The sequence below is a fragment of the Cryptomeria japonica genome, chromosome 3 (assembly GCF_030272615.1).
Source record: "Cryptomeria japonica chromosome 3, Sugi_1.0, whole genome shotgun sequence".
Taxonomy (NCBI): Eukaryota; Viridiplantae; Streptophyta; class Pinopsida; order Cupressales; family Cupressaceae; genus Cryptomeria; species Cryptomeria japonica.
In genome coordinates this window covers 633,193,997-633,221,150 of record NC_081407.1, presented here as the reverse complement: position 1 = coordinate 633,221,150, position 27,154 = coordinate 633,193,997, and the positions used below count along the sequence as shown (strand labels likewise).

At 32.3% G+C, this 27,154-nt stretch overlaps 1 protein-coding gene, 2 non-coding genes and 1 pseudogene across 3 annotated transcripts; all 4 read right to left on the bottom strand.

Moving 5' to 3' along the window:
* Positions 1–1,220: 1,220 nt before the first annotated feature.
* Positions 1,221–13,394, bottom strand: LOC131072044 (endoglucanase 1-like; annotated as a pseudogene).
* Positions 2,703–2,775, bottom strand: TRNAR-ACG (transfer RNA arginine (anticodon ACG)). Its single transcript has one exon. It is a non-coding gene; the product is annotated as a tRNA-Arg (tRNA).
* An 11,566-nt stretch (positions 13,395–24,960) lies between the features above and the next one.
* LOC131874291 (endoglucanase 2-like) lies at positions 24,961–25,487 on the bottom strand. The gene is made up of 2 exons (XM_059217589.1): positions 25,335–25,487; positions 24,961–25,245 (listed from the first exon to the last, which is right to left on the bottom strand). Exons 1-2 carry the CDS (start codon positions 25,485–25,487, stop codon positions 24,961–24,963), a joined length of 438 nt encoding a protein of 145 aa, XP_059073572.1.
* A 985-nt stretch (positions 25,488–26,472) lies between these two features.
* TRNAR-ACG (transfer RNA arginine (anticodon ACG)) lies at positions 26,473–26,545 on the bottom strand. Its single transcript has one exon. It is a non-coding gene; the product is annotated as a tRNA-Arg (tRNA).
* Between the last annotated feature and the right edge of the window lie 609 nt (positions 26,546–27,154).

Genomic DNA, 27,154 nt, shown 5'->3' with positions numbered 1-27,154 from the left:
AATAACTTGTGCAATTGATTAAATTAAGTGATAAGTAAGGTTATTGAGTTTAGGGATTTCCTCCTCTATTATTTTAATAGGAGAAGGTCTATATTAAGGAGATAAAATTACTATAAGGATATGTGATAAGAATGATATTGTGTTTGGGATATAAAAAAATGTACAATTTTATGCTTCTTAGAGGATTTATTCTATTCATGCATATACTAGATATTAGGATATCTTGACCCATAAAGATCTCTCATATTGTATGTGATATATCTTCTACATTATCTTACTATACTTCATATGTTTAGGTCTTACCAAACTGTCATCAATATCTACAACAGAATTGAATGATACATGATAGTGAATGCTATCATAATGTAATGTATCACAAGGTAAAAGATCACCAAGAATATGCATAGAGTCAACATGAGATGTAAAACAATGATCACCATAAATTATATCACCAAAGGGTTATAAATCAAACAATAAAGGGACAAGGTTATCATGCCATGTAGAAATAATAGCATCAAAAAGACATAAAAAATATCATGAATAACCATGGAAGTTACAAACCCATCACATAAACCATCATCCTTCGATGTGTCATTAGAAAAGAGAGCTACACTATCATCATCATCACACAAGGAGTATAATCATCATGAATCAATAATTCAAGTGAAGTAAAGTCATTAACATGCATTTAGAAACAACATGTTCTATTAGCTATAAAATAGACTCACTCATAGGAAACATGAAGCATTGTTGGTATAAAAGTAGGGTGTTATTTCATCAAAAGATTAAAAGATATTAATCAATGAAACAATGAAGCATCTTCTAGTCTTTGAATTTAATTAAAATCAATGATCTAATAATAATACATATGCACATTCTAATCTTTGATACATACATGAAGATAATTGAAATACAAAATTAATAAAAACCAATGATATTATAATAATACATGATCAAGATATCAATAAATAAGATTTAGATAGATATCTGACAATAAAAAGACAAACCCTAAACAAGAGAATCATATAATAGAGATCCAGGGCCTCATTTGAACCCATAAAATTAATATTGATATAGATATAGAATGGAACTACACCTCTTTATGGCAAAGAGACCGAAGCATTAATTGTCATTAAGTATAGTCTGGACTGCATGTATAGAGAACAACATTTATTATCATGGTTCCATAGATTTAGTGTGACAAATAAACTAGAACAAGTTTAGGACCGAGTCAGATAGGCAAGGCATCCAACCAGTGGAGCGTTAATGTAAGTAGTCAGCTTTGAATGTGAATAGTTAGAGCGCTCATCCTTGAATTGGCCATTCTCATCGGGCCCTCCCATAACTCCTCCAACCAGAAGTTCAAGTTCGGCGAGCTGCTGTATAACCCTAAGTTAAAACCATCATTGCATGATATGATCTTAGGATGGCCATAAATTGAAGGCAACGATGATCCTCGGTCATAAATATGTTGTGGAAACTTTGCACCATCCCCCACCATGTATGACATTCCCAGGGGATTGTCTCTCAGAATATAATCAACCTGAGCGTAGGATAAGAAAAAACAGAAAAGTTGAAATAATTTCAACTGAGATTTTACTATAATATAAAGGAGAAGTATTAATTGTTTACTTTTCTTTTTGCAATGAAGCGTAGTTTGGAGGGAGTGATTAGAATATTAGCACATTTCACTACTTGCTTGGAAGTGCTCAAGTATTTGGTGTAGGTGAAGAGCAAGAAGGTCGTGGAAGTAACATATTGCATATTACTTTGATCAGTCGGGTCATTGAACACGAGACGTAGAAAACACGTCTTTAGTCTATTGAGAAACATAACGATTTTTAATATTGACTAACATTCTCTAAATTTAATATGTTGCTTAGTGTGTGAGGTTTAAGACTGGTCAAATAAGAATATGAAGATATGAAATGGCTGCGAAAGTGAAAAAAAAGCTAGAAGTTTATGAATATAAATGACTTACTCGAGCCAAAATACTTCGCATACCTAAATGTTTCTGGTCCCATCTCAGTACGTTAATGATATTATTTTTAAAATATAGTAAAACATAATTAATGTCATCTCTTCCTATGATCACATACTTTGGTATTTGCAATAAATAACAGTTCTTTGTCCAAGCTGCAAACTTGAAAAAAGAAAAAAAGGAAAGGAAAAAGACATTGACTGCAGGGATAGTTTTTTGTGGTCACTTGTATCATTTTTAGTAATCTATCACTTGTGCATTATGTAACACATAGTTTGCAAAAGAGTTTAATCATGACTTTAATCGCAGCCCCCACTCGGCAGGAAATAAAAATACATCTTTAAAACTCAATATAAAGGATAGATTTTTTTCTACCTTTTAACTCATCTTTGTATTGAATCAGTTTTATTAGTTAAATATCAGAACGTTGAGGATGCAGTAGATTGAACTGCAACTGTTAATCCAAAAATAGAGCACCAGATTGAAAGAGCAAGGTTAAAAGTGAAGGTCAAAAGCTGAGGAGTGAGTTTAGCATTAACTACCAACCTTATGCACCAAGGAGATTTCTATTGTCAGCTAGACATAAAGTTAACGAGACCTCTCATAAAATCAATGAATTCTCGTAATGCCAATTTCAAAATTGAAACAAAAGTGAGCATTCAAAAATAATCCACGTCAAACACGACGCACATTCTCAACTCATAGTGAAATTTACATGTGACGACTCTGCTGGGGATCGAACCCAGAATTTCTGGTTTCGTAGACCAGCGCCTTATCCATTGGGCCACAGAGTCAAGCCTTGCATTTGTACCCCTTTTCTCTTTACTCTGCTTCTATTTTCTCTGTTTGAAATCTTCCACTTCGCCACCCAATCACATCTCAATTATGTTTCACTACTTGCCCAGTCATATGCATAGAATTCTGCTTGATTTTGATTGGCCTTATGAAAGAAAACTAGAATTAAGTGAAAAGATTAAGAGACGACTACAACATTCTCCGGAATGATGTTGCCCAGGTTCGAATCGGGGACCTTCGGGGTGCAAAAGACTACCCGTTATAATTGACTACAGCACAGCACCAATGTTTTCATGACGGTAAAAGATCTTTTAATCTTAAACTTCGAAAAACAATGCATTAATCGAGACGGTAACATAAGTATCTTTTGCCTGCTCGTAAAATATTTAGTACTGAATTCAAGTGTACAATCTTCTTCTGTACAAACGTTGAATCTTACAAATTGATTTCTTGTGGCTTTTGCCAACCACGTCGTATCCCCACAGCAGTTTGATTTCTATTACCTGCCAGGAAGTTATTGAATAATGAATTACATATATAAATATATAGTTATACTTCCGCGATAACCAGAATAGGAGCAATAAAATGGGAAGACTACAGAGGCAAGGGAGTCACTGTAAGCTCCTTTATGCTCATCCACAAAAGAAAACAACCTAATCATCATCGGCAATTTTTTATTTGTTTAAGTGACTCATCTTAAATCATTCTGATAGGTAAGTTATAATGTAATTGTGGAGTGAAATATCGATGTAGAGATTTCAGTTTGAACAATACATTCTAAATATTGATTTTTGAGTTTACTCTCATCTTAGATCACATTAATAAACATGACCTATTGTTATTTGAAATAAACCATCTAAAGAAATCAAAGATTTTTTTTTAATATTATTTAAATTTAACCTGTAATAAACAGGAAAAATGATTATCCTTCTAAAACACAAATTTTTAGATAATTTTTCTCAATAAGATAATTATCAACCACTTTTAAAGCTGGATGATAATATTACCATTCATTCATGTAAAGCGACATCACCCGTACTATAGTTTGAAGGACCATCTTAGAATAAAGGTTGTCTGTTGATCTGAAAACCATGGAGGCCACAACAAGTAAAGGAAAGGAAAGGGGCTTTTAAAGTCCACGATGCCAGCCATTTGTGTATGGTACTATAGATGGGTTAGGGTAGTATGGGACTACTCATACTCCTTGCGGGAGGTACCTAATTGCACTACAAATGAAGCGTAGATAACTTACCCCTTGTGGGATTTGAACTTGTGACCTGTCTTTCAAGAACAAAAGTACAACAACTGTTTCAGAAGCAACATTAGAGCTTGGAATCTGAGCATCCCAGCATTTGTGATCCATTGTAGGCTCTCCCACCTTTCAATTTCACCAATATACAATTGTATTCGATTTTGTTTCTCTAGTAATCATTTCGAGCTTCTAATTTAAATATAATGCACATTTGTAGTGTTAAATATATCAAGATATGCCAAACGAATGGCTTCCTCGGTATGCTGGGGATCGTTTCCCATCTTTCTGCCAAATTCCAAGTCACTCCATGATAATGTTGTGGTTGTAAATGCAATGGGAAGTCGAATTTCACATTATCTCCTGCGTCCTATTATCCTCCCCTGATGTCCACCTGAAACAAAAATATAAATCTTAGTATATTTATGGTAAAGCGTGTGTTTCTAGTATTTGAATGTGAATGTATATGTTGTTTAAGCTGATGTATATTTTTAGTTTAAATATTTTTGCATTTTGAAGTCAAATATTACAATCTTGTATGATGTTAAAACAATATATTCTAAGTCTTGACTTGTTTAAGTAGTTCATCTGAAATCACACTAATTGATAGATTCTATTCAAGAAGAAATTAATGCAATATTAGATCAGAATTTAGAACATACTATTTAAAATTTTAAACCAAACAACCAAAAATCAATGATGATTGAATTAATTAGATAACTAAAGACTAGAATCTTGCATGATGTTTGAGCATTTTAAATGTCAGATTTGACTAAACAACATAGGTTTTATTAGTTTAGATGATTCAATTGAAATCATATTAATAAATGAGTTTAGTAGAAAAAAGTATTAGACTTGGAGCGGAGTCGAATAAGCAAAGCAATAAAACCATTAATAATGTTTTTAGACGAAAAGACTGAACCAAATTCATGAACATTCTTCATGCTTCCCAATACAACCACATTGGTCCCCTGCCACTAATGTTAATGAATATACTAACCCTTGCCCTCCCCCAACAAACCCTCCCCGCTCTGCTAATACTAAGCCCTTGAGCTTGATTACGGTCCTCAACAAGATTGTGAAGGACATTCATGATGAGGTACAAAGACATGAAGGTTTGTTGTGGGTTTTCCTGGGCAGATGATTGTGGTGATAAGGAAAATTAATAGGTTGGAGGCAATTGCTGAGGTAGAAGCTAGGGCTAATACTTGGCTTGAGGATGTTGATGATGACAAAGTTTGGAGGTCTACTAATGAATTTGTTGGCCTTACAAAGAATTGAGACAAGGTGACCAGGAAGATTGAAGACATGGATGCCAAGCTTAAGATGACTGGGACTAAAATGGAGGTGGAAGAAATTAAGCAGTCCCAGGAGGCCCTTGGTTAAAGCCACCCTTGATTTTGCCTTGGTGTCTTCCAACTTTGGAATTGGATCTTGTAAAAGGGAAAAAGAATGGAGTTGTGTCACACTTTGGGTCAACAGAGGGTTGTTCGGTCGGACAAAATCTAGTTGAACTTAGTCCGATCAGACTACCCCTGGGTTGTATGGTGCCACGTGACACCGAAATAGCGTCGGAAGTCCGACTGGACTCCTTTAGTTCAAATGTTTCCATTCAAAAAAAAATAAAAAGTTTTTTATAGTTAAAACTAAGGTTAGTCCGATTGGACTCAATCCAACTGGACTAGCCTATGTGTCATGTGATGTGGCACAAAAAAGGTGAAAAAATCTATATATTTCTAAAACTTTTCACTTCTACTCAATTTTTCTTCAAGTAGAATATTTTTTTACAAAAATAAAAAAATACCCTTTTGTAGAGCTCGAAGTCACAAATTTAGACATATATTTGTTTTATTATTTTTTTTAATTTTGATATTTTTTATTAATTAAACATTGCGAGTATCTTTTTAAAGTTAAAAAAGAGGCTAATTAGAAATTAAAAAAATATTAAATGATATTAGAGAAAATAAAAAAAAATTATTTTCACTAGATGAGAGAATCTTCTCTAAAAGGGTATTTTTTTTTGGTTAATGATAAATTTAGTAGTCAAAAGACGACACCGAATGAAAATTGTCAAATTTAGCTATGTTAGACTTCAAAATATTATAACGAGAAAAATATACATCAAAATGATTTTTTTTTTAACACCGCATCTATATGTTCTCTATTTGGAAAAAAAATCAGAAAAAATAAAGTCCGTTTTCATTTTTTGGTGATGACTACTAGAACACCTGATTTTCAGCATTTTTCAGAAATGAAAAACCTGTCTTTGAATTTATAAAAAAAATATAAATTTTTTTTCCAAAAGTATTAGAAAATAACAGACCTAAATTTCATTAATATTTCTTCATTTGATCAATTTACATCATTTCAAAATTCAATTTAGAAATGTCCTTTTCATGTGGTTGAAGTTAAATAGTTTTAATTATGTTGGCTGGTTTCTTTATAAAAGTGTGACACAAGTTTGCGCTTTTACCCAGAAAGATGTTGTTCTCTAATAAAGTGTTAATTTTATGCCAAGATTGGTAGGATAAAAATCCCCCCATGTAGTTGGCCATCTCTTTGTACCTTCCTTCGGTGGTTGTGCTAGTTTTTTGTTTTTTGGTCTTTTTGTTTATGTCAGCTTTCTAGTTTCTTTGCTAGCTTTCGAGTTGCTCTACTAATTTTTTTGTCTATTTTAGTGGGTTTTTTTTTGGCTGGTTGTGCATCCCTCATGCGCCCCAGGTGTGACTATGCAGTTATGTAATGGTACGGGCCTATCTCACTTTTATTAATCAAAACTTGAAAAATATAGTTATGTCATTAGTATATATTGTGTTTTTTTCTAATGAGTCCCCTAGAAGTAAAATCCATGAAATGTTGGAAAGTAATTCTTACATTTATTTGTTTGAAAAGAATCATTTTATAGATGAAAGTGCTCCAATTCATTATGAAAGACTATTTTTGCATGTCTTAGGAATTACGAACTTGATTTTAACCTAGAAATATATCTAGAGAAGACATAATGTAATGAGTTCAAATGATAGTTTTTGAAAGATAAACAAATGACATGCCACCATATTTAATTCCTCAAGCATGATGAGTATGATCAAGGGTATGGATAACTTTAAGAAACGCCCTCTCAAAAAATTGTATAAAATCTTGGCGAATATTTAATTTTTTAAAATATTAATAATTATTTTAAATGGCGAATCTTTCCTTTTTTAAAAGAAAAATATTAATATTATTGGCTATTTTTTTATATCAATTTTCTTTTGGTAGAAAATATTGGCGAATATTAGAAAATAATAAGAGTATGCATTTATTACTATTGCAAATCCTTTCATTTTAAAAAATAGTTTTTTTATGGAAAAGTAAAGGGCTTAAGGTGGAAATCATTAATGAATTTAAGGGGTAGAATCTATTTTATTTAGTTTCTACCATTAACTTAAAATAACCTAATAGCCCTCTTTGTATTTTGTGAGATAAAAATGTACCAACAATTCATAATACTCATGGGGCAAAAAATTGATTTAGATGATTGATTTTCATTGAAGCCATTACAACTTGTAGGTACAATTTACCTCCTAGAATATAATGAAGGTCATTAGATTATATTTTAAATCAATGGTGGCAACTAAAGACTGTTTATATAACCTTAAAGTAACTAATAACTATGATATATTATTAGCAAATTAATTTAAATTTCTACAATAAATTATTAAATGTTGGCGAATATGATCCAATCCTGTATCGAATATTGTGGCGAATCTTAGAGTTTAAGAAAAAATAAAAAAATAAATTCTCTCGCAATTTAAATAACACTAAAATAAATAAAAAATTAAAAATGTGGTGATTTGAGTCACCCCAAAAGCTGAAATTATTAGCCAAATCTTGATTCCCAAATTTCAAAAAAAAGCCAATTGGCGAATATTAGCCACTAAATTTTTCACTAATCAAGGGAGTGATAATTAATACCATAAATCTCGTCTTGATGATCATAGTGCTCATTTGTTTTTTTTTGGTAGAGGCAAAGACAAATGCAGGGAATTGGTATATCTAGTGATGCTACCCATGTTCCATATTTATAGCTTGCTAGTCATTACATTAGGACTTATTAAGGCGTGGACCACCTACATCAAAATGCCCAAGTTCGGGTTTATAAGGGATGCTGAAAGCTAGCTAATACCATAAAATAACCAATTTGTTGGTATTGTTGCTAATTATTCTAGGTTTTGCACATTATTCCATGGTGAAAAAATATTAGATTTTTTTCATTGAAATACATGTCTTTAGGTGTTGCACCCCTTGATAAAGAAATGGTTTAGAAATTTGTTAGGATGAATCATATTAGGATGGGATGTCAAATTATGTATCTTGTGATCTCATAATATAATGTATTTAGGTGTATCAAGATATCAATGTGTGGTGCATATATCTTAACCTATTTATAATAAGTCATTTATAATGGGTTAGGTAAACAACTTGTTCAATTATTAAATTAAGTGATAAGTAAGGTTACTTTGAGTTTAGAGGTTTACCCCTCCATTATGTTATTAGGAGAAAGTCTATATAAATGAGATAATTATTATAAGGATATGTGATAAGAACGTTGCTGTGTTTGGAATATCAATAATTGTAAAATTTTATCCTACTTCAAGGGTTTATTTTGTTCTTGCATATATTAGATATTAGAACATCTTGGCCCATAAAGATCTCTCATATTGTATTTTATGTATCCCATAAAGGTCTCTCGTATTGTATTTGATATATCTTCTACATTATCTTACTACACAGTTTATTATGTTCAGGTCTTACAAAACTATCATTAGTATCTACAAGAGAATTGAATGATACATCATAGTGCATGCTATCATGTTGTAATGTATAACAAGGTAAAAGATCATCAAGAATATGCATAGAGTCAAAATGTGATGTAAAAGAGTGATCACCATAAATTATATCATCAAAGGATTATAAATTAAAGGATATAGAGGCTAGAGGTTATCATGATATGTAGAAATAATAGCATCACAAAGGCAAAAACATCATGAATAGTCATGGAAGCTACAAACTCGTCACATAAACCATCATCCTTAGATGTATCATTAGAAGGGAAAGTTGCACCATCATCATCCATCACACAAAGGGTATACTCGTCATGAACCTATAATTCAAGTGAAGTAAAGTATTTTAACATGCATTAAAAAACAACAAGTTCTATTAATTATAAAATAAACTCACTCATATGAAACTTGAAGCATTATTGGTATGAAAGTAAGGTGCTACTGCATCAAAAGATTAAAAGATATTAATCAATGAAACACGGAAACATCTTCTAATATTTGACATATACATTAAGATAATTGAAAGAAACTATTAATAAAAATCAATAATGTAATAATAATACATATGTATCTTCTAATCTTTGACATATACATGAAGATAATTGAAATACAAAATTAATAAAAATCAATGATGTAATAGGAGAAAGGACCCAGTAGTTGAGCGCGTTCCAATTCTTGTGATAGAAGTTGTTGATTTAATACCTCAATACTTGCTGATTTAATGTCCAACCTTTGTAGAACATTGCACCAATAGTTGTATGAAATATACCATTTGTTGTGAAAAGTAACCAATCATGTGATGCTACATCCGCTGCACAAGTATTGGGGCCCTTTTGCACACCTATTGGTCTCACTTTTTTTTGGGCTGTTTTGGACACCTTGACAAAAAGCATGCTGATGTGGCATCATATTTGATGATGTGGCCTTGAAACCTTAGTTATAAGTAGGGGACTTGCCAAGTAAGCTGCTATAAAAAAATCGGAGTGATTTGAAATTTCCACATAGAATTTTGAGAAGAGCAAAGTTAGGGTGCACAACTATTAGATCCTTTCCCCTAATCATCTTTAATCAGAGCCCCCTCTTTGCACGAACTAATAATATATCTTTAAAACTCAATACATAAAGGATAGAATTTTTTCCACCTTAAACTCATATTTGTATCGAATCAATTATAAAAGTTAAATAGCACAACGTTGATGATGCAATAGATTGAGCTACAACTGTTAATCCAAAAATAGAGCACTAGATTGAAGGAGATTCTCAGCAAGACATAAAGTTAGCGGGATCTCTCATAAAATCAATGAATGCTCATAATGTCAATTTTAAAATAAAAATTGAAAAAATGAGACAAAAGTGATATCAGTATAAACATTAAAATCATTCCAAACTCACGGCGAACTCTAAATGTAACGACTCTGCTGGTGATCGAACCTAGAATCTCTGGTTTCGTAGACCAGCGCCTTATCCATTGGGCCACAGAGTCACGACGTTAACAATAAGCCTTGCAATTGTAGCCCTTTTCTCTTTTCTCTGTTTGAAATCTTCCACCTCGCCACCCAATCACATCTCAATCATGTTTTACTACTTGCCCAGTCATATGTATAGAATTCTGCTTGATTTTGCTTGGCCTTATGAAAGAAAACTAGAATTAAGTGAAAAGATTAAGAGACGACTACAACATTCTCCGGAATGGTGTTGCCCAGGTTCGAACCGGGGACCTTCGGGGTGCAAAAGACTACCCGTTATAATTGACTACAGCACAGCACCAATGTTTTCATGACGGTAAAAGATCTTTTAATCTTAAACTTCGAAAAACAATGCATTAATCGAGACGGTAACATAAGTATCTTTTGCCAGCTCGTAAAATATTTAGTACTGAATTCAAGTGTACAATCTTCTTCTGTACAAGCGTTGAATCTTACAAATTGATTGCTTGTGGCTTTTGCCAACCACGTCGCATCCCCACAGTAGTTTGATTTCTATTACCTGCCAGGAAGTTATTGAAATTGAATTACATGTATATATATAGTTATACTTACGCGATAAGTAGGAGCAATAAAATGGGAAGATTGCAGAGGAAAGGGAGTCACTCTAAGCTCCTTTATGCTCATCCACAAAAGAAAACACCTAATCATCATAGGCAATTTTTTATTTGTTTAATTGACCCATCTTAAATCATTCAAATAGGTAAGTTATAATGTAATTGTGTAGTGAAATATCGATCTAAAAATTTCAGCTTGAACAATACATTCTAAATATTGATTTGTGAGTTTACTCTCATCTTAGATCACATTAATAAACATGGCCTACTGTTATTTGAAATAAACCATCTACAAAAATCAAAGAATTTTTTTAAATATTATTTAAATTTAATCTGTAATAAACAGGAAAAATGATCATCCTTCTAAAATACAAATTTTTAGATAAAAGTTCTCAATAAGATAATTATCAACCACTTTATTATCATTCATTCATGTAAAGCGACATCACCAGCATTATAGTTTGGAGGACCATCTTAGAATAAAGACTGTCTGTTGATTTGAAAACTATGAAGGCCACAATAAGTAAAGGAAAGGAAAGGGGCTTTTATAGTCCACAATGCTAGCCATCTGTGTATGGATCTATAGATGGATTAGAGCAGTATGGGACTACCTCGTACTCCTTGCGGGAGGTACCTAATTGTAGAATTTTTTGCAAAGCAAAAATATAGATCTAGCTAGGAAAGAGAAAACAAAACTTGTAGATTCAATGCACAGAAGATAAAACAGAGCAACTGAGAAAGGAAAGGAATTGTATTAACCCCTTGTTATTTTACATTATGCAAATGCATGCTTTTATACAATAGTAACCACCGCATGATCACATAATTTATGGTGGAAAGAAAGGCATAACAACCATATCAAACTTGGCGGTGAAAGGGGCGAAGATAACAAGTGTATTTCTCTGTAGTTAACTTACATGCAAGCATGCAATCCGCAGATCACAGAGTTGACTGTGTTACATGACTGACTATTTTGCATGTACTAACACCCCCTCTTAAGTCTAACTAAGGAGAGATAAACCTAATGAAAGGAAAGAGGGAAGAGGGAAAACCCAGTGGGAACAAAACCCCCCCTCAAAATAAACACTAACTCTGCATGACACTTAATATGCTACAATGTCTTGTAACCCAAAAAGGTCTTGTAGAAAGTAGCTATTTGTGCCTTCACAAAGAAGAGAAAGAATGTCAATACAGAATGTAGAAAAATGAATGTTGTAGTAGGTTCCCTTGCAACAAATGATGCCTCTTCCTTTTGGAAGATAGAAACCTCGAGCTGTCAAACTACTGAATTCCCACTCAAGTGAAATGTATGAAAGAATCAAGATGAATGGTTCTGAAAAATACTCATGTTTCTCCAATCCGATGGTGAACTGTGACTCTGCCATACAAGATTCTAGAATAGTGACCACTGAAGTGTGAGATTTGTTCAGATATGAATCAAGATGTGTGAAGATAGTAGCATGGAGTGGTTGAGAGAAAACAAGAGAATCCAAACCAAAAGAAGATGCAACTTGATGCGAGCCCATATCAGAGAGAAGACATGTGTCCTCAAAATTATCATCATGATCAGAGAGAGATTCAACAAACAAATGATAAATGTCTGATAGGATGATATCTCGCTCATTAAGAGGACAAGAATGAACCTGCTGAAAAGAATCTGAAGTAGCATTCGAAGAAGCCAAGATCTCTATCAAACTTGCAGGTGAAGGTGAAGCTACATCAACTTTTTTTGTAGGTGGAGAAGGAGCAGCTTGCGATTGTGATGCATTCCCAAAAAAGAGTAGAAAGACATTATGTGAGAAATGGGGACACCATTCATGCCCATGTTGATTGCTCCCACAATACATGCATCTACAATCCTTTTACATATACATCATTCGCTCCTTAAAAATATCTCCAAAAAGATACAAAAACAAAACCTTCAATACAATGGTTATTCCAATCTAAACCAGCGCTAACTTTAGTGCTTGCAAATAAAAGTGTTTAGCTTTTTCTTCCTAGCAACCTTGCTCTGATACCATGTAGAATTTTTTGCAAAGCAAAAATACAGATCTAGCTAGGAAAGAGAAAATAAAACTTGTAGATTCAATGCATAGAAGATAAAACAAAGCAGCTGAGAAAGGAAAGGAATTGTTTTAACCCCTTGTTATTTTACATTATGCAAATGCATGCTTTTATACAATAGTAACCACCGCATGATCACATATTTTATGGTGGAAACAAAGGCATAACAACCATATCAAACTTGGTGGTGAAAGGGGCGAAGATAACAAGTGTAGTTCTCTATAGTTAACTTACATGCAAGCATGCAATTTGTAGATCACAGAGTTGACTGTGTCATGACTGACTGTTTTGCATGCGCTAACACTAATTGCACTATAAATGATGTACATACCTTACACCCTTGTGAAATTTGAACTTGTGACCTCTCTTTAAAAACACAAATACCACAGCTGTTTCAGAAGCAACATTAGAACGTAGAATCTGAGCACCTATTTTGTCCATGTCTTCTTGCCTCTCCTGTCATTTGGAATGGCTTCCTTAGTATGCTGGGGATCGTTTCTTGTCTTTCTGCCAAATTCCAAGACGCTCCATGATAACATTGTGGTTGTAAATGCAATGGGAAGTTGAATTTCACATTATCTCCTACATCCTATTATCCTCCCTTGAAGTCCACCTGAAACAAAAAAAAATAAATCTTAGTATATCTATGCTAAAGCGTGTGTTTCTAGTATTTGAATGTGACTGTATATGCCGTTTAAGTTGATGTATAATTTTATTTTAAATATTTTTGCATTTGAAGTCAAATATTACAATCTTGTATGATGTTAAAATAATGTAATCTAAGTTTTAACTTATTAAAGTAGTTCATCTGAAGTCATATTAATAGATAGATTCTATTCAAGAAATTAATGCAATTTCAGATTAGAATTTAGAACATACAATTTTAAATTTTAAATCAAACAATCACAAATCAAGGATGATTGAATTAATTAGATAAATACAAAATATATACATGGTAAGCAACTCCTCATAAAGACAAGAATCTTGGATGATGTTTGAACATTTTAAATATCAGATTTGACTAAATAACATAAGTTTTGATTAGTTGAATCATGATGATTCAACTGAAATCATATTAATAAATAAGTTTAATGAAAAAAATAATATAATTTTATATGAGCCATCCAAATAAAAATTTAAAGAAATTATGTTTAACTACAGAATATATCCATGATAAGGCCATTGTATTCGCTGATTGAAAGGAATATTGCTAGATCTCTGCCCTTCAAAGAAAAGAATGGATTTCGTTAGAGCATCTCCATAGTTATGACTAGCCTCTGCTCTGGCCAATACTAAAACTAAAGCTAAGACTACCAAAACTATCTTCCTATTCATTCTGATAGCCTACCATAATCTCCCACACTATTTCTTACAGCTATGCGATGCACCTTGCTCTTTTAATATAGATGTTTAAGATGTTAAAACAGGTTTAAGATTATTGACTGTTCCTGAACTTTCAGCACTGTTATCAATGGTAGTTACGCAACTTAACCATTTAATGTACAATAATAGATAAAGCATTTTATTAGGGAACTTTTCGTTGCAACTTCGGACATTCTTTGTGCATAACTAAATGCGTACGTAATATATGTTATGACTGAGAATCTTAGACTTGTAGCGGAGTCTAATAAGCGAAGCAATAAAACCATTAATAATCTTTTTAGACGAAAAGACTGAACCAAACTCATGAACATTCTTCACGCTTCCCAATACAATATTGTGAATAACCATCAACCACATCATTATTTTATTCTATTCTTTGATAAATATGTGAGCTCGAAGTACAATGGAGTATAATCTGTCTAGTTGAGCGAGTAACATGAACTGAAAGATTAAGTGGAGTATAATCTGTCTAGTTGAGCGAGTAACATGAACTGAAAGATTAAGTGGAGTATAATCTGTCTAGTTGAGTGAGTAACATGAACTGAAAGATTAAGATAGCATTCACACTATACTCTGCAAACGAAACCCACAATGCTTTCAAAATTAATCACATTTTGACCTTGTAATTTTTTGGCCCTTAAGAAATTAAGTATATGAATTAAATATCTTTAAATCAAATATTAAGTATAAAGGATATGAGGGTTCAATATCAATTTATGTTACTTGACTTTTAGACGAGGGTAAAAGAAGAATAGTATACTATAAGCTTTAGTTTTATATTTAAAATAAATATATTCATAATTTTATATGTTTTTGTGTAAGATTGCATTTAATTATATGATTTGATTTGGGATGAGATTTTTCTTATAATAATTTGATTTTGTTTGTTATTAATGCTTTTTTTTTTTTGCATTGTATTCATATTGTCTATATCTATTTTAAAATATGGAGTTGTGTTGATAAGCATTGTGATATTTGTTGTAGGTTAGAGGGAATGTCATTGCCTTCTTTACTAATAATCAAATATCTTAAGAATGTTGTATAGGATATGTAGACATGCCAAACAATTGATGCAATGTCAAGGATGCTAACATAATATAATTAAATATAGTTTAGATAATCTATGTATAGATGTGATTGAAATGATCTTTATAATTATTCATATAATTTTGTATGTGAACCAATGAACTAGAATTATCTATAAACACATGATCCTAGTCTCTCAATTTAGGATATTAGGCATGTGAGCTAACATGGTGATAATCAAATTAAAAAAGAAACCAATTCAATTTTTGGAGGGGTGGACGATTTGAAACTTATTTATTTTATAGAAATGGTTAATATTGCATTGAGGACATGATCATCGGAGTATCATTGAAGACATTTTGGATTTGCATATAGAAATGGTTAATACTGCCTATTTTACGCAAGCAACACTCAGGTCATCTTGGCTCAATTATACCTCGATGCTTGTGCTAACTTGCAATATCAAAAACCCAGGAAAGTAGTTCTTAGGTCATCATGGTTCAATTATACCATCCATGTTTGCACTCACTTCCCACATTTTAAAAGCTCAACGATGACAAAAAGAAATGTCCAAGTGACTGATCTAATCGCAACGTTGTATCTCATTTGCATTTACATTATTTAAAGTAGATTGCATTTCATTTTGCATTTCATCACAAAATCTCATGTTTTTCCAAGGCCAAACTCTTCAACAAGTGTTATCTCTCTTATTACGTGATTGAGTACATTGGACATTATCAAAAATAATCAATTCATTCATTCGACATGTTAAGTTAGTTCATTTCATCACATGTCAACATTGCATTATAAGACGTCATTCATATAGATCCATCATCCATATAGATCATTCTTTTATTCATTCATAAATATCAATCATGTCAAAAGACATCATAATTGCATTGTGTTGCATCCATCTCATATCAACATGCATGGGAAAAGCCATAAAAGCATCACACAAATAAGAAACATTTGATTGCACATGAGTCACATAGTACATATAGCATCATCTTGCATCATCATATAAGAGGCATGCATCCATCATCTAGAGTCCATAATAATATAGCAAGTAGAATGCATCCATTATCTCATAGACCATATAAGGAAAATAGGATCGATTGTATATCATATCATTAGAAATAATGAAGGTCCAATGTACAATGATATCACAAAAATGTCATTATATATCATAGGAATCATCAATGTCTCATTAATGGTGTATACAAAATTAGATCAATGATCAATCTCTCATATCAATGTCCACTAGGATGATGACCAAAACTTTCTCTAGATGTTGTCAGCCTAAACGAATCTGATGCTACTCCCTCGAATGCACCAACATCAGCACATCTAAATCTTCCTGCAATGGGATATCAACAAAATGTTAGTTCTTTATCTAATCAATCTCTTTGATCATTTGATCTGCTATCCTATCTGTTCACTAGATATTTCCATCAATCTTTTTGAGCACCCATCAGTGATTCTCATTCATCATGATGTCACGCATCTAGTATTTTCAATCTTGAGTTTACATCATTGATGCTCATCAATCATGAGGTTAATCAAACATCCTATCAGATCATCAAATCTTGAGTTTATATCATTGACCCTAATTGATCATGAGGTCAATCAAACTCTATCAATCATAAATTCAAGCAAAACATCAAATTAATCAGAGAACTAACACTTTCATCAACCAAAGTTGTAGGAATCGAGTAAATTTTATCGGGAAATCAATTTCACACAAATCCAAACAGTTCAATCGTCAATTCTCTCAATTGATCTCTTGAGGAGAAATCCTCGTATCGTCATCTATCAATAAATGTCTGGGGCATCCTCACATCATAATCTATCAATCAGTGTCTGGGGAATCATACCGAAATCATATCTGCATCAAATCAAGATTTTTCTTTGAACTAATGCATCATCACACATCGCTTCAAAGAGGGGGAAAATGTATACACCTAAAAATGGTCTAAAGATAATTAATTAAATACATAGTTATCTAGTTAATAACCCTTCCCAATTAATTGAATTCACAAATTATTTAATTAATTTCCCCATTCAGTCTACTTATAAATAAATCTAAGGATTTATTCATTAAGTTCATTTCAATAATTACCCTTTGATTAATTAATCCCCCCCCCCATTTTAATTCATTCTTCTAATCTCATAATTAGTTAAAACAAATCAAATCATGATTTGTTGAGATTAATAACCTTTTCCTAATTATTTGAATTTCTAAATTCAAATATGAGCACATGGCCCCTAACTTCGAACCACCTAACCCAACCACCCTCTAACCTAACCCATTCTATCTAATCTTGGGTTTAACTAACCCTATCCTATCTTGCACATCCTAACTGCTTTTATCCTAAACTCTTATGGGTTGGATATTCTCCCCTTGAGACAAATGGAACTTTTGCCACATGTCTCCTCCCTTGGACACTAGCCCTCTCATGAGAAAGGTTCCTTGACACTAGTCACCACAAAGATGACAAGTGTCCCTTCTTCCAACCTCTTCTCCAACTTCCCCAATCTTAGCCCTCGATATCTTTAGATCAAATCTGGACTGTCGATTCCTGCCACCTCATCTTTGGCCTTGGAACAATTTGGTATTCAGTGAAATGAATCCCATGTTGAACAATTTTAACTTGTTTGAAATATGTCCCTTGCAGTACAACTGAGTTTGCATGTACATGTATATAAGAAATGAGAAATTAAAAATTTGCATGTAAGCTCTGTGTACATGCATAAAAATTAAAACATGTGCATGTTTAAAATAATTTTGTTTAAATTAATTTAAACGTTCAAATCGATTCAAACCTATGGGAAAGGACATTCTATTGCTCATTTCAGATTTTGTTAACTTCTTTATCTCTTCTGTGCAACATAATAAATAATAACTAACACCTTCTATATTTCCATCTTCTGCTATGACTCCAGAATATCTCTTGCAATTTGAAACAAGTTAAATTTAAATTTAAAATGTATGTACTCGATTAAAACTTATATAATTTATTTACATACGCAACATATGTGTGTGTGTGTGTGTGTGTGTGTGTGTGTGTGTGTACACATATACCTTTCTTAATCAATCCTGAAATATGGTCATAATCAACAAAAATCAAAGGAATATCTTCAAAGGTTTCATCCTTATTTGAATCCCCGTATGTGTCAGAAATATCTAGTGGCATCAATTTTCATTCACAAACATATCCAAGCTATTGGTTCTTGCAATCAACATAGTTTTCCAAAATGCAATAAAAATAAAAATATGAATAATCCCTAGTGTACAATGTCCATGGGTGAGTATTTGCACTCATGACACAATGCAAAGATCTTTTCCTCTCCACACTCTTGCATTCATGCATTGATCTTCTATCCACATCTGCAAAATGTACATGTGTACACAAACATACATATCAAGTTGTTTTAAAATATTTGAACTAGGAACATTTTAAAAAATTAAAAAAATATTTTAAAACACTAAAAGAGAACACATACCGGTTATCTCCCAAAACACTCTATATGGAATGGGCCTGTATGTTCTCGATGATGATTCACCAGGATAATTAGGTTGCACAAAGTGTTTCTTACACCATTCAACAAAATCATGTGCATCATCTATACAATCTCCTGTATATTTTACTTGATGCTTTCTTAGAGCACGTTTGATACAAGCTCTTGCACCATCATGTTCACCCTTTCCATGACCACTCTAAAAAAAACTCCAAACATGTGGTATTTTGTCATTTCGATGATAACTACATAGTACATAAAATGAACTCAAATATTTAAATTGTGCTACACATCCATCAGACCAAACAAAATGTTTAACTATTGTTATGCCTCTCTTTCAAATATTCAAAAAAACTTCTTAAAGCAATGTTGTACAAAAAGTGTGTCATGCTCCTTATTATCACTGATATAGAAGTAGTACTCTATCTTAATGACATGATTTTCAAATGTACTATCAACACCATCCAAATCCATTGGTGCATGTCGATAACACACATGCACCATAATAGTGATTTGCTTTGAAAAGTAATACTCTGATTAAATCTCTTTTTGATGTGCAAAAGAGTAATTTTCTATGAAGTCCACTATGGATAGAATAGTTCCAAGTGGGACAGTGTCTCTTAATGTTTTAAATTGTTCTACTTGCCACTTGGCAAAAAAACCATGGCATATGTATGGTTTTATCAACTTACAAAATTTTTCCATAAATGGTCCAATAGGTATCTCCTCTTCTACATAATCTAACCTTGTAGATTCCTTTCCAAATTTTGTTTCAAATTTTTTGTACTTGTAACTCTTGCAATTTACCATCTTCCTCATGTCAGTATCTTCATCCCTCAAAGGCAATTTATCCAACTCCCCGCATGTTCCACAAATTCCTTTTATGCAATTTATTTGACCGTTTGCATTATCATCTGATTTATCACATAAGATGGATGTTATGAATTGACTTGTTCATTTAGGAGGAGATTTTTCATAACCATCACTATCTTCTCTAATCTTTCAAAACACTTAATAGTACAAATCAAATTCGATGTGATAACGACAAAAACTTTGCTTGATAATCAAATTCGATGTGATAACGACAAGTTTTACATGGAGATCATAATGATCAGGCCAATTCTTTGCTTGATAACATCTCTATTGTTTGATAAAGGATGAGTATTATCATTCCAAAAACTTGTCTCCAAGTTCCTAACAACATCTTCAATTCTATCAGAACAAGGAGCTCTACACATAATTGCCCAATTCCCTTCTGAGGTAGTATCATCCAAACTCTTTCTCCTTTTCACATATTTTGATATTGTCCTTCTACTAAAACCAAAATCAGATGACAGTGAAGAGATTTGTCTTTTTTGAGGCAATCTTTCATTTACTAAAGATGTCGACATCACTCTTTTTGAAATGGTCTTATCTAAAGTTCAATATTTTTTACCAATGTTCACCAAACCTTTCTTAACATTATCAACAATAGATTTTTGTAGCTGAGAATTTTTCCTCTTTTGACTTGTTGTATCTATACCCAACAATTTCAGTGGATCTATAATTAAGTCTTTACGAGTAAGTACAATTGATAACAATTGATCTTTCTCTAGTGTAGTATCAAGATTGTTTAAATGAGACATTATTTTTTTTGCACTTTTATTCATTGACCTCCTTTTACTATGTCTATGTTCTTCACTGAGACATTTCAACTCATCCACATCCATTTCAAGTAAATGATCTATTTTTTTATAAGAAATATTTCTCTTCACCTGTTTAGCTAGATCCATAATATGCTCATCCATATTGGTGGTAGGAGGTAAGGAGCTTGACCCCTCTCCTTCAACCTCCATTGGTTCAACTTGGGAAAGCTCCTCCCTATGTTCATCAACTATATTGTGTTCCTTCAATAGGTTCATTAGCCTCAACTCCCACTTGAGAACTCCCTTCTTCTCGAGCCCGTTCGGCACATAATTTAAGATTACAGAGAATATTTTTAATGCAATGAAATTCCAAGTTTAATTTGAAACCAGATTTTCAAGTCATTTAATAAGACCTAAATATTATGTCTAAATAATAGGTGGACTATTATGTCATATTTAAGACCTATTATTGTATAATAGGTCCTAATATCAGTGGTAATAGGTCCTACTATCTGCATAATATAAGTCTTAAGGGGACTCTTGAGTATAATGTGAAATATTTTTTCATACATGGTCATATTAAGTCATATAAATAGAACCTATTATGACATAATATGTTTTAAATTTATGTCATATTTAATACCTATAATCACATAATAAGTCCTAATATCACATAATAGGTCTTATTATTACTTAATATGACCATGTATGCAAAAACATTTCACATTAATATACTTGACTCCCCTTAAGACATATATATTATGTGATATTAGGACATGTATTATGTGATATTAAAGGACCTATCACATGCGATAAAATAGGTCTTAATTATGACATAAGTTAGAACCTATTATGACATAATAGGTCTTATTAATTATGACTTAATACATGACCACATATGCAAAAACATTTCACTTTATACTTGACTCCCCTTAAGACCTATATTATATGCAAAATTTAGGACCTATTATGTATGTGATATTAGGACCTAAATTATGCGATAATAGGTCATTAATTTATCACATACACAATAGGCCCTAATATCTCATAAATATAGGTCTTAAGGCCCGGACTCAAGTATACTTAATGTAAAATGTTTTTGCATACATGGTCATGTTATTAAGTCATAATAATACCTATTATGTCATATTTAAGATATAGGTATTATCACCTATAATAGGTCTTAATATCACATAATAGGTCCTAGTATCACGTAATATAGGTTTTAAGGGGACTTGAAAGTATAATGTGAAATATTTTTGCATACACTTGAAAAAAAGAAGACACAATGTTTGTTTGTTTGAAAGTGTTTGATTGTTTTGATCATGCAAGCACAAATCCTAGGGCTGGACGGGACAATAGTTATTGAATCTCACTTGGGGGGGAACCCCAAGCTATGCAATTCAAAGCAGATACTTAGGTGCTTGACCTCGTTGGCTCTCCTCCATAACACTCACTTCTCCAGGGCAGCCAAGCACCAGTCCCCATGAAAACTCCCTATGGCGAACTTTGTATCTCTACTAAGAACCGTAAGAATGTGAGTCACTTCAAAGGCCTGACCTCTTGCACCAACAACTAGAAGGTTTTTGGCTTCTAACACAAAAGGTGTCTAGTAAGGGTATCTATTCAAGTGGGCATAGATCCAGTGAGTTAATGTTGCTATGCCATTCCAACATCCGTTGCTTGCAACTTTAGTTATAATCACTTTTATTTATAGTGATTTGGAAGAGCTTGGCTTTAGCTTGTTACCACTTTGGGTCGTTCCCTCTCATTAATCCTTAAGGGCTACTTAGGAGGCAGATCGCTTTCTAAGGATAAAACAAAAAGAGCCTATTGCTCAAGACACAAAAGGCAAGTTTGTTAATTTTAGAGGACTAATTGAAGTGTTTGCTAAGTTCTATAAAGACACATGGTTTCAAAATCTAAATTAAATTATATATTTATCGACTATCTAAATTAAATTATAAATGGGAAAGAGAGGGGTCCTAAATATCTAAATTTTAAATTAAAACCATGATCTATTATAAATTGACTCAAGGGGGGAGAGAAAATATCAATTACACAACAAGCAAGTTAATAGAATTTGAAATGCAAATGCACATATTATTTCAAATTAAAACAATTATTTTTAATTAAAACAAGGTTATTTTTAATCCTATTATTTCCAATTGATTTAATAAAAAATAACATCATTTATAATTAATTAAGATAATTATTATATAAATTAAATTAATTTAATTTGATTAATATTATTTAAAATAATTTTCATAAAAATATTAGATAAAAAATACTTAACTAATACTAACAAATAAACACAATTTTCACTACGTAATACATATAAAATTAAATAGAAATTAAAAGAAAGATACATACTTGCATCATGATATCTTTGCCTTCTTTGTTCTATTTCGGGTGAATAATTCCTTGAAGTCTTATTTTTCCTTCTCTTCTTGTTCCCCATGCTTTTAAAATAACCTTCAAATATCTTCAAATTATTGCCCTCAAAATAATTTTTAAATGTCTTCTTTCATCCAAAAATGCGAATTGTTTTTGATCATTTGTGTGTAAACAATGAAAACAAATATGTATATTTATATGACATACTAAAATGTTTAAAAAAAAAGATATTTGGGTCGGCTAGGGTTCGAATGAACGTCGACAGTTACAAAAGATGGGTTCATTCAAACCCGGTCGTTACATGAAAATATGCGCCATTATTTTTCCTATGGGGTTTGAGCGAGGGGGGCTCGCTCGAACTGCTATTCGCTTGAACCACCTTTTTTGAGATCTCTCCTCATATTCTTCAGAATTCTAAGAAATTTTTTCCTTCAAGCCTCTTGTTCAAGGCTTAAATGAAAGATTCTTAATAACCCAAAAACATAAGATGGTAGTGCTCGGAGCAAGCTTTCCAACGAGTATAATTTTATTAAATTGTGAATTTATTAGGTTCTTATTTTTTTAATTTTATGGAATATTAGTTTTTCACTGAACATGAACTTCTCTATTCAACACATTGGGAAAAATAGGAAACTAATTAAAAAAAAATCTGAAAAATATTTATGCCCCATTTATTGATGTCTTCTTTCTAACAAAATAAATAAATTGAATTTAGATATATATAGAACAACTTATGTGTTCAAACCTAAACCTATGTCTGAATTATAACTAGTCAGACTTCAAAACTTAATGAAATGAAAAATATTCAACATATCACTAGCAAACCAACAATAAGCCCTGGATATTGATGTTACAAACCAAAATTAGAAATAATTGAGTTTCTATCATTTTTAAAAAAAAAGCTATGCGTTCCGGGAGGCACATCACTCTTAAAAAATGTAGTTTGCTGTAAAAAACTACATTTCGAGGGAGATGGAAATTTTTTTAAAAAATATATCAAAAAAATTTGAAAAAAAAAATATTTAGAATTTACACACAAAATGCTACAAATCACTAATTTACATCATCTTCAAATTCTTAATAGTTTAAAAGTTATAGTTGTCGGAAGGTGAAGATTATTTTAAAAATGTTCATCTTAGTGTCAAAAGTGGCAAAATAGTGGGAACCATTATTGTGAGTTCACCCACCAGATCTCTCATATTGTATGTGATATATCTTCTACATTATCGTACTACACTTCTTATGTTTAGGTCTTACAAAACTGTCATCAATATCTACAAGAGAATTGAATGATACATCATAGTGAATGCTATCATAATGTAATGTATCACAAGGTAAAAGATCACTAAGAATATGTATAGAGTCACAAGGTAAGAATATCATCAAAATGAATACTATCATAATGTAATGTAAGAATATCATAATGTACATAATGTAATGTATCACAAAGTAGAAGATCACTAAGAATATGCATAGAGTTGCAAGGTAAGAGATCACTAAGAATATGCATAGAGTCACAAGGTAAGAATACCATCAAAATGAATATATCAGAATTGAATGATACAACATAATGGAATGTAAGAATATCATCAAAGGGTTATAAATCAAACGATAAAGAGATAAGGTTTTCATGCCATGTAGAAACATAAAAATATCGTGAATAGCCATGAAAGTTACAAACCCATCACATAAACCATCATCTTTAGATGTATCATTAGAAGGGAGAGCTGCACTATCATCATCAATCACACAAGGGGTATAATCATCATGAATCAATAATTCAAGTGAAGTAAAGTCTTTTAACATGCATAAACAACATGTTCTATTAGCTATAAATAAAATCACTCATAGGAAACATGAAGCATTGTTCAAAAGATTAAAAGATATTAATCAATGAAACAATGAAACATCTTCTAATCTTTGACATATACATGAAAATAACTAAGAAAATATTAATTAAAGTCAATCATTAAGTATAGTCTGGACTGCATGTATAGAGAACAACGTTTATTATCGTGGTTCCATAGAGTTAGTGTGACAAACAAACTAGAACTAGTCTAGGACCGAGCTAGATAGGCGAGGCATCCAACCAGTGGAGCGTTAATGTAAGTAGTCGGCTCTGAATGTAAATTTGTCATTCTCATCGGGCCCTCCCGCAACTGCTCCAACCAGAAGTTCAGGTTAAGCGAGCTGTTGTATCCATCGTTGCATTGTATGGTCTTAGGATGGCCATAAATTGAAGGCAACGATGATCCTCGGTCATAAATATGCTGTGGAAACTTTGCACCATCCCACACCATGTATGACATTCTTAGGGGATTGTCTCCCAGAATATAATCAACCTGAGCCCAAGATAAGAAAAAACAGAAAAGTTGAAATAATTTCAATTGAGATTTTACTAGTATATAAAGGAGAAGTATTAATTGTTTACCGTTCTTTTTGCAATGAAGCGTAGTTTGGAGGGAGTGATTAAAATATTAGCGCATTTCTTTGAAGAGCAAGAAGGTCGTGGAAGAAACATATTACTTTGACTAGTTGGGCCATTGAACACAAGACCGCCTGCAATTGCATACGTAGAAAACATGTCTTTAGTGTATGGAGAAACATAACGATAGTGATACCCAATAGAGATTATAATTCAATATGACCTGGTTGGTATCCCGCTGAAGACGTTCCAGGTAACAGGGGTTACCGAGGCCTTGATGTTAATCAAGAGACTTCAATCTGTCAAACAGAAACTCCTGCCAAGAACACGAGTATGAAGATATGAAATGGCTGTGAAAGTGAAAAAAAGGCTTATAAATGACATACCCAAGCCAAAGGAGTTCGTTTGCCTAGATGTTTTTGGTCCCACCTCAGTACGTTGACGATATCTTTAAACTGAATGCAACCATTTTTCCTCATTATTTTTAAAATATAGTAAAAAAAAATGAATGCCATATCTTCCTATGACCACATACTTTGGCTTTTGCAATAAATAACAGTTCTTTGTCCAAGCTGCAAACTTGTAAAGACAAGATATCGACTGCAGGCATAGTTTTCTGTGTTCCCTTGTATCATTTCTACTAATCTACCAGTTGTGTATTATTTATATACATAGTTTACAAAAGAGTTTAATGGCCTTTAATTGCAGCCCCCCTCTGCAGGAACTAATAATATATCTTTAAAACTGAAAACATAAAGGATTAAATTTTTCCATCTTAAACTAATATTTGTATTGAATCAGTTTTACTAGCTAAATAGCAGAACGTTGAGGTTGCAGTAAATTAAACTGCAACTGTTAATTCAAAATTAGAGCACTAGATTGAAAGAACAAGGTTAAAAGTGAAGGATGAAAGCTAAGTGAGTGAGTGTAGCATTAACTACCAACCTTCTGCACTAAGGAGATTTCCATTCTCAGCTAGACATAAAGATAACGATATCTTTCATAAAATCATTGAATTCTCGTAATGGCAATTTTAAAATAGAAATAAAAATTTGAAACAAAACTGATGTCAATATAAACGTTAAACATAATATGCACTCAAACGTCTTACGCATTTCCAACTCACAACGAAGTTAAAATCAGACGACTCTGCTGGGGATCGAACCCAGAATCTCTGGTTTCGTAGACCAGCGCCTTATCCATTGGGCCACAGAGTCACTATCTGTTTTAATTTCCGTCTTTCAAATCTTCAAGCTTGCCAGCCAATCACGTCTCAATTATATTTTAGTGCTTGTCCTGTCATACGTATAGAATTTGGCTTTGGTTTTTGCTTGGCCTTCTGAAAGAAAAACTAGAATTAAGTGAAAAAATTAAGAGACGACTAGAACATTTTCCGCATTGGTGTTGCCCAGGTTCGAACTAGGGACCTTCAAGGTGTAAAGACTACCAGTTATAACTGACTATAGCGCAGCAACAATGTTTTCATGACGGTAACAGATCTTTTAATCTTAAACTTCGAAATACAATGCATCAATCGGAACGGTAACATAAGTATCATTTACCTGCTCGTAAAATATATATTAAGTACTGAATACAAGTGTAGTCTTCTTCTGTACAAGCGATGAATCTTACAAACTGATTTCTTGTGGCTTTTGCCAACCACGTCGCACCCCCACAGTAGTTTGATTTCTATTACCTACCAGGAAGTTATTGAAATTGAATTACATGTGTATATATAGTTATACTTACACGGCAACCAGAGTAAGAGCAATAAAATGGGCAGCTATGTTAGAGCATTACTTTTGTTTGCTCCGTGATTTAAGGTG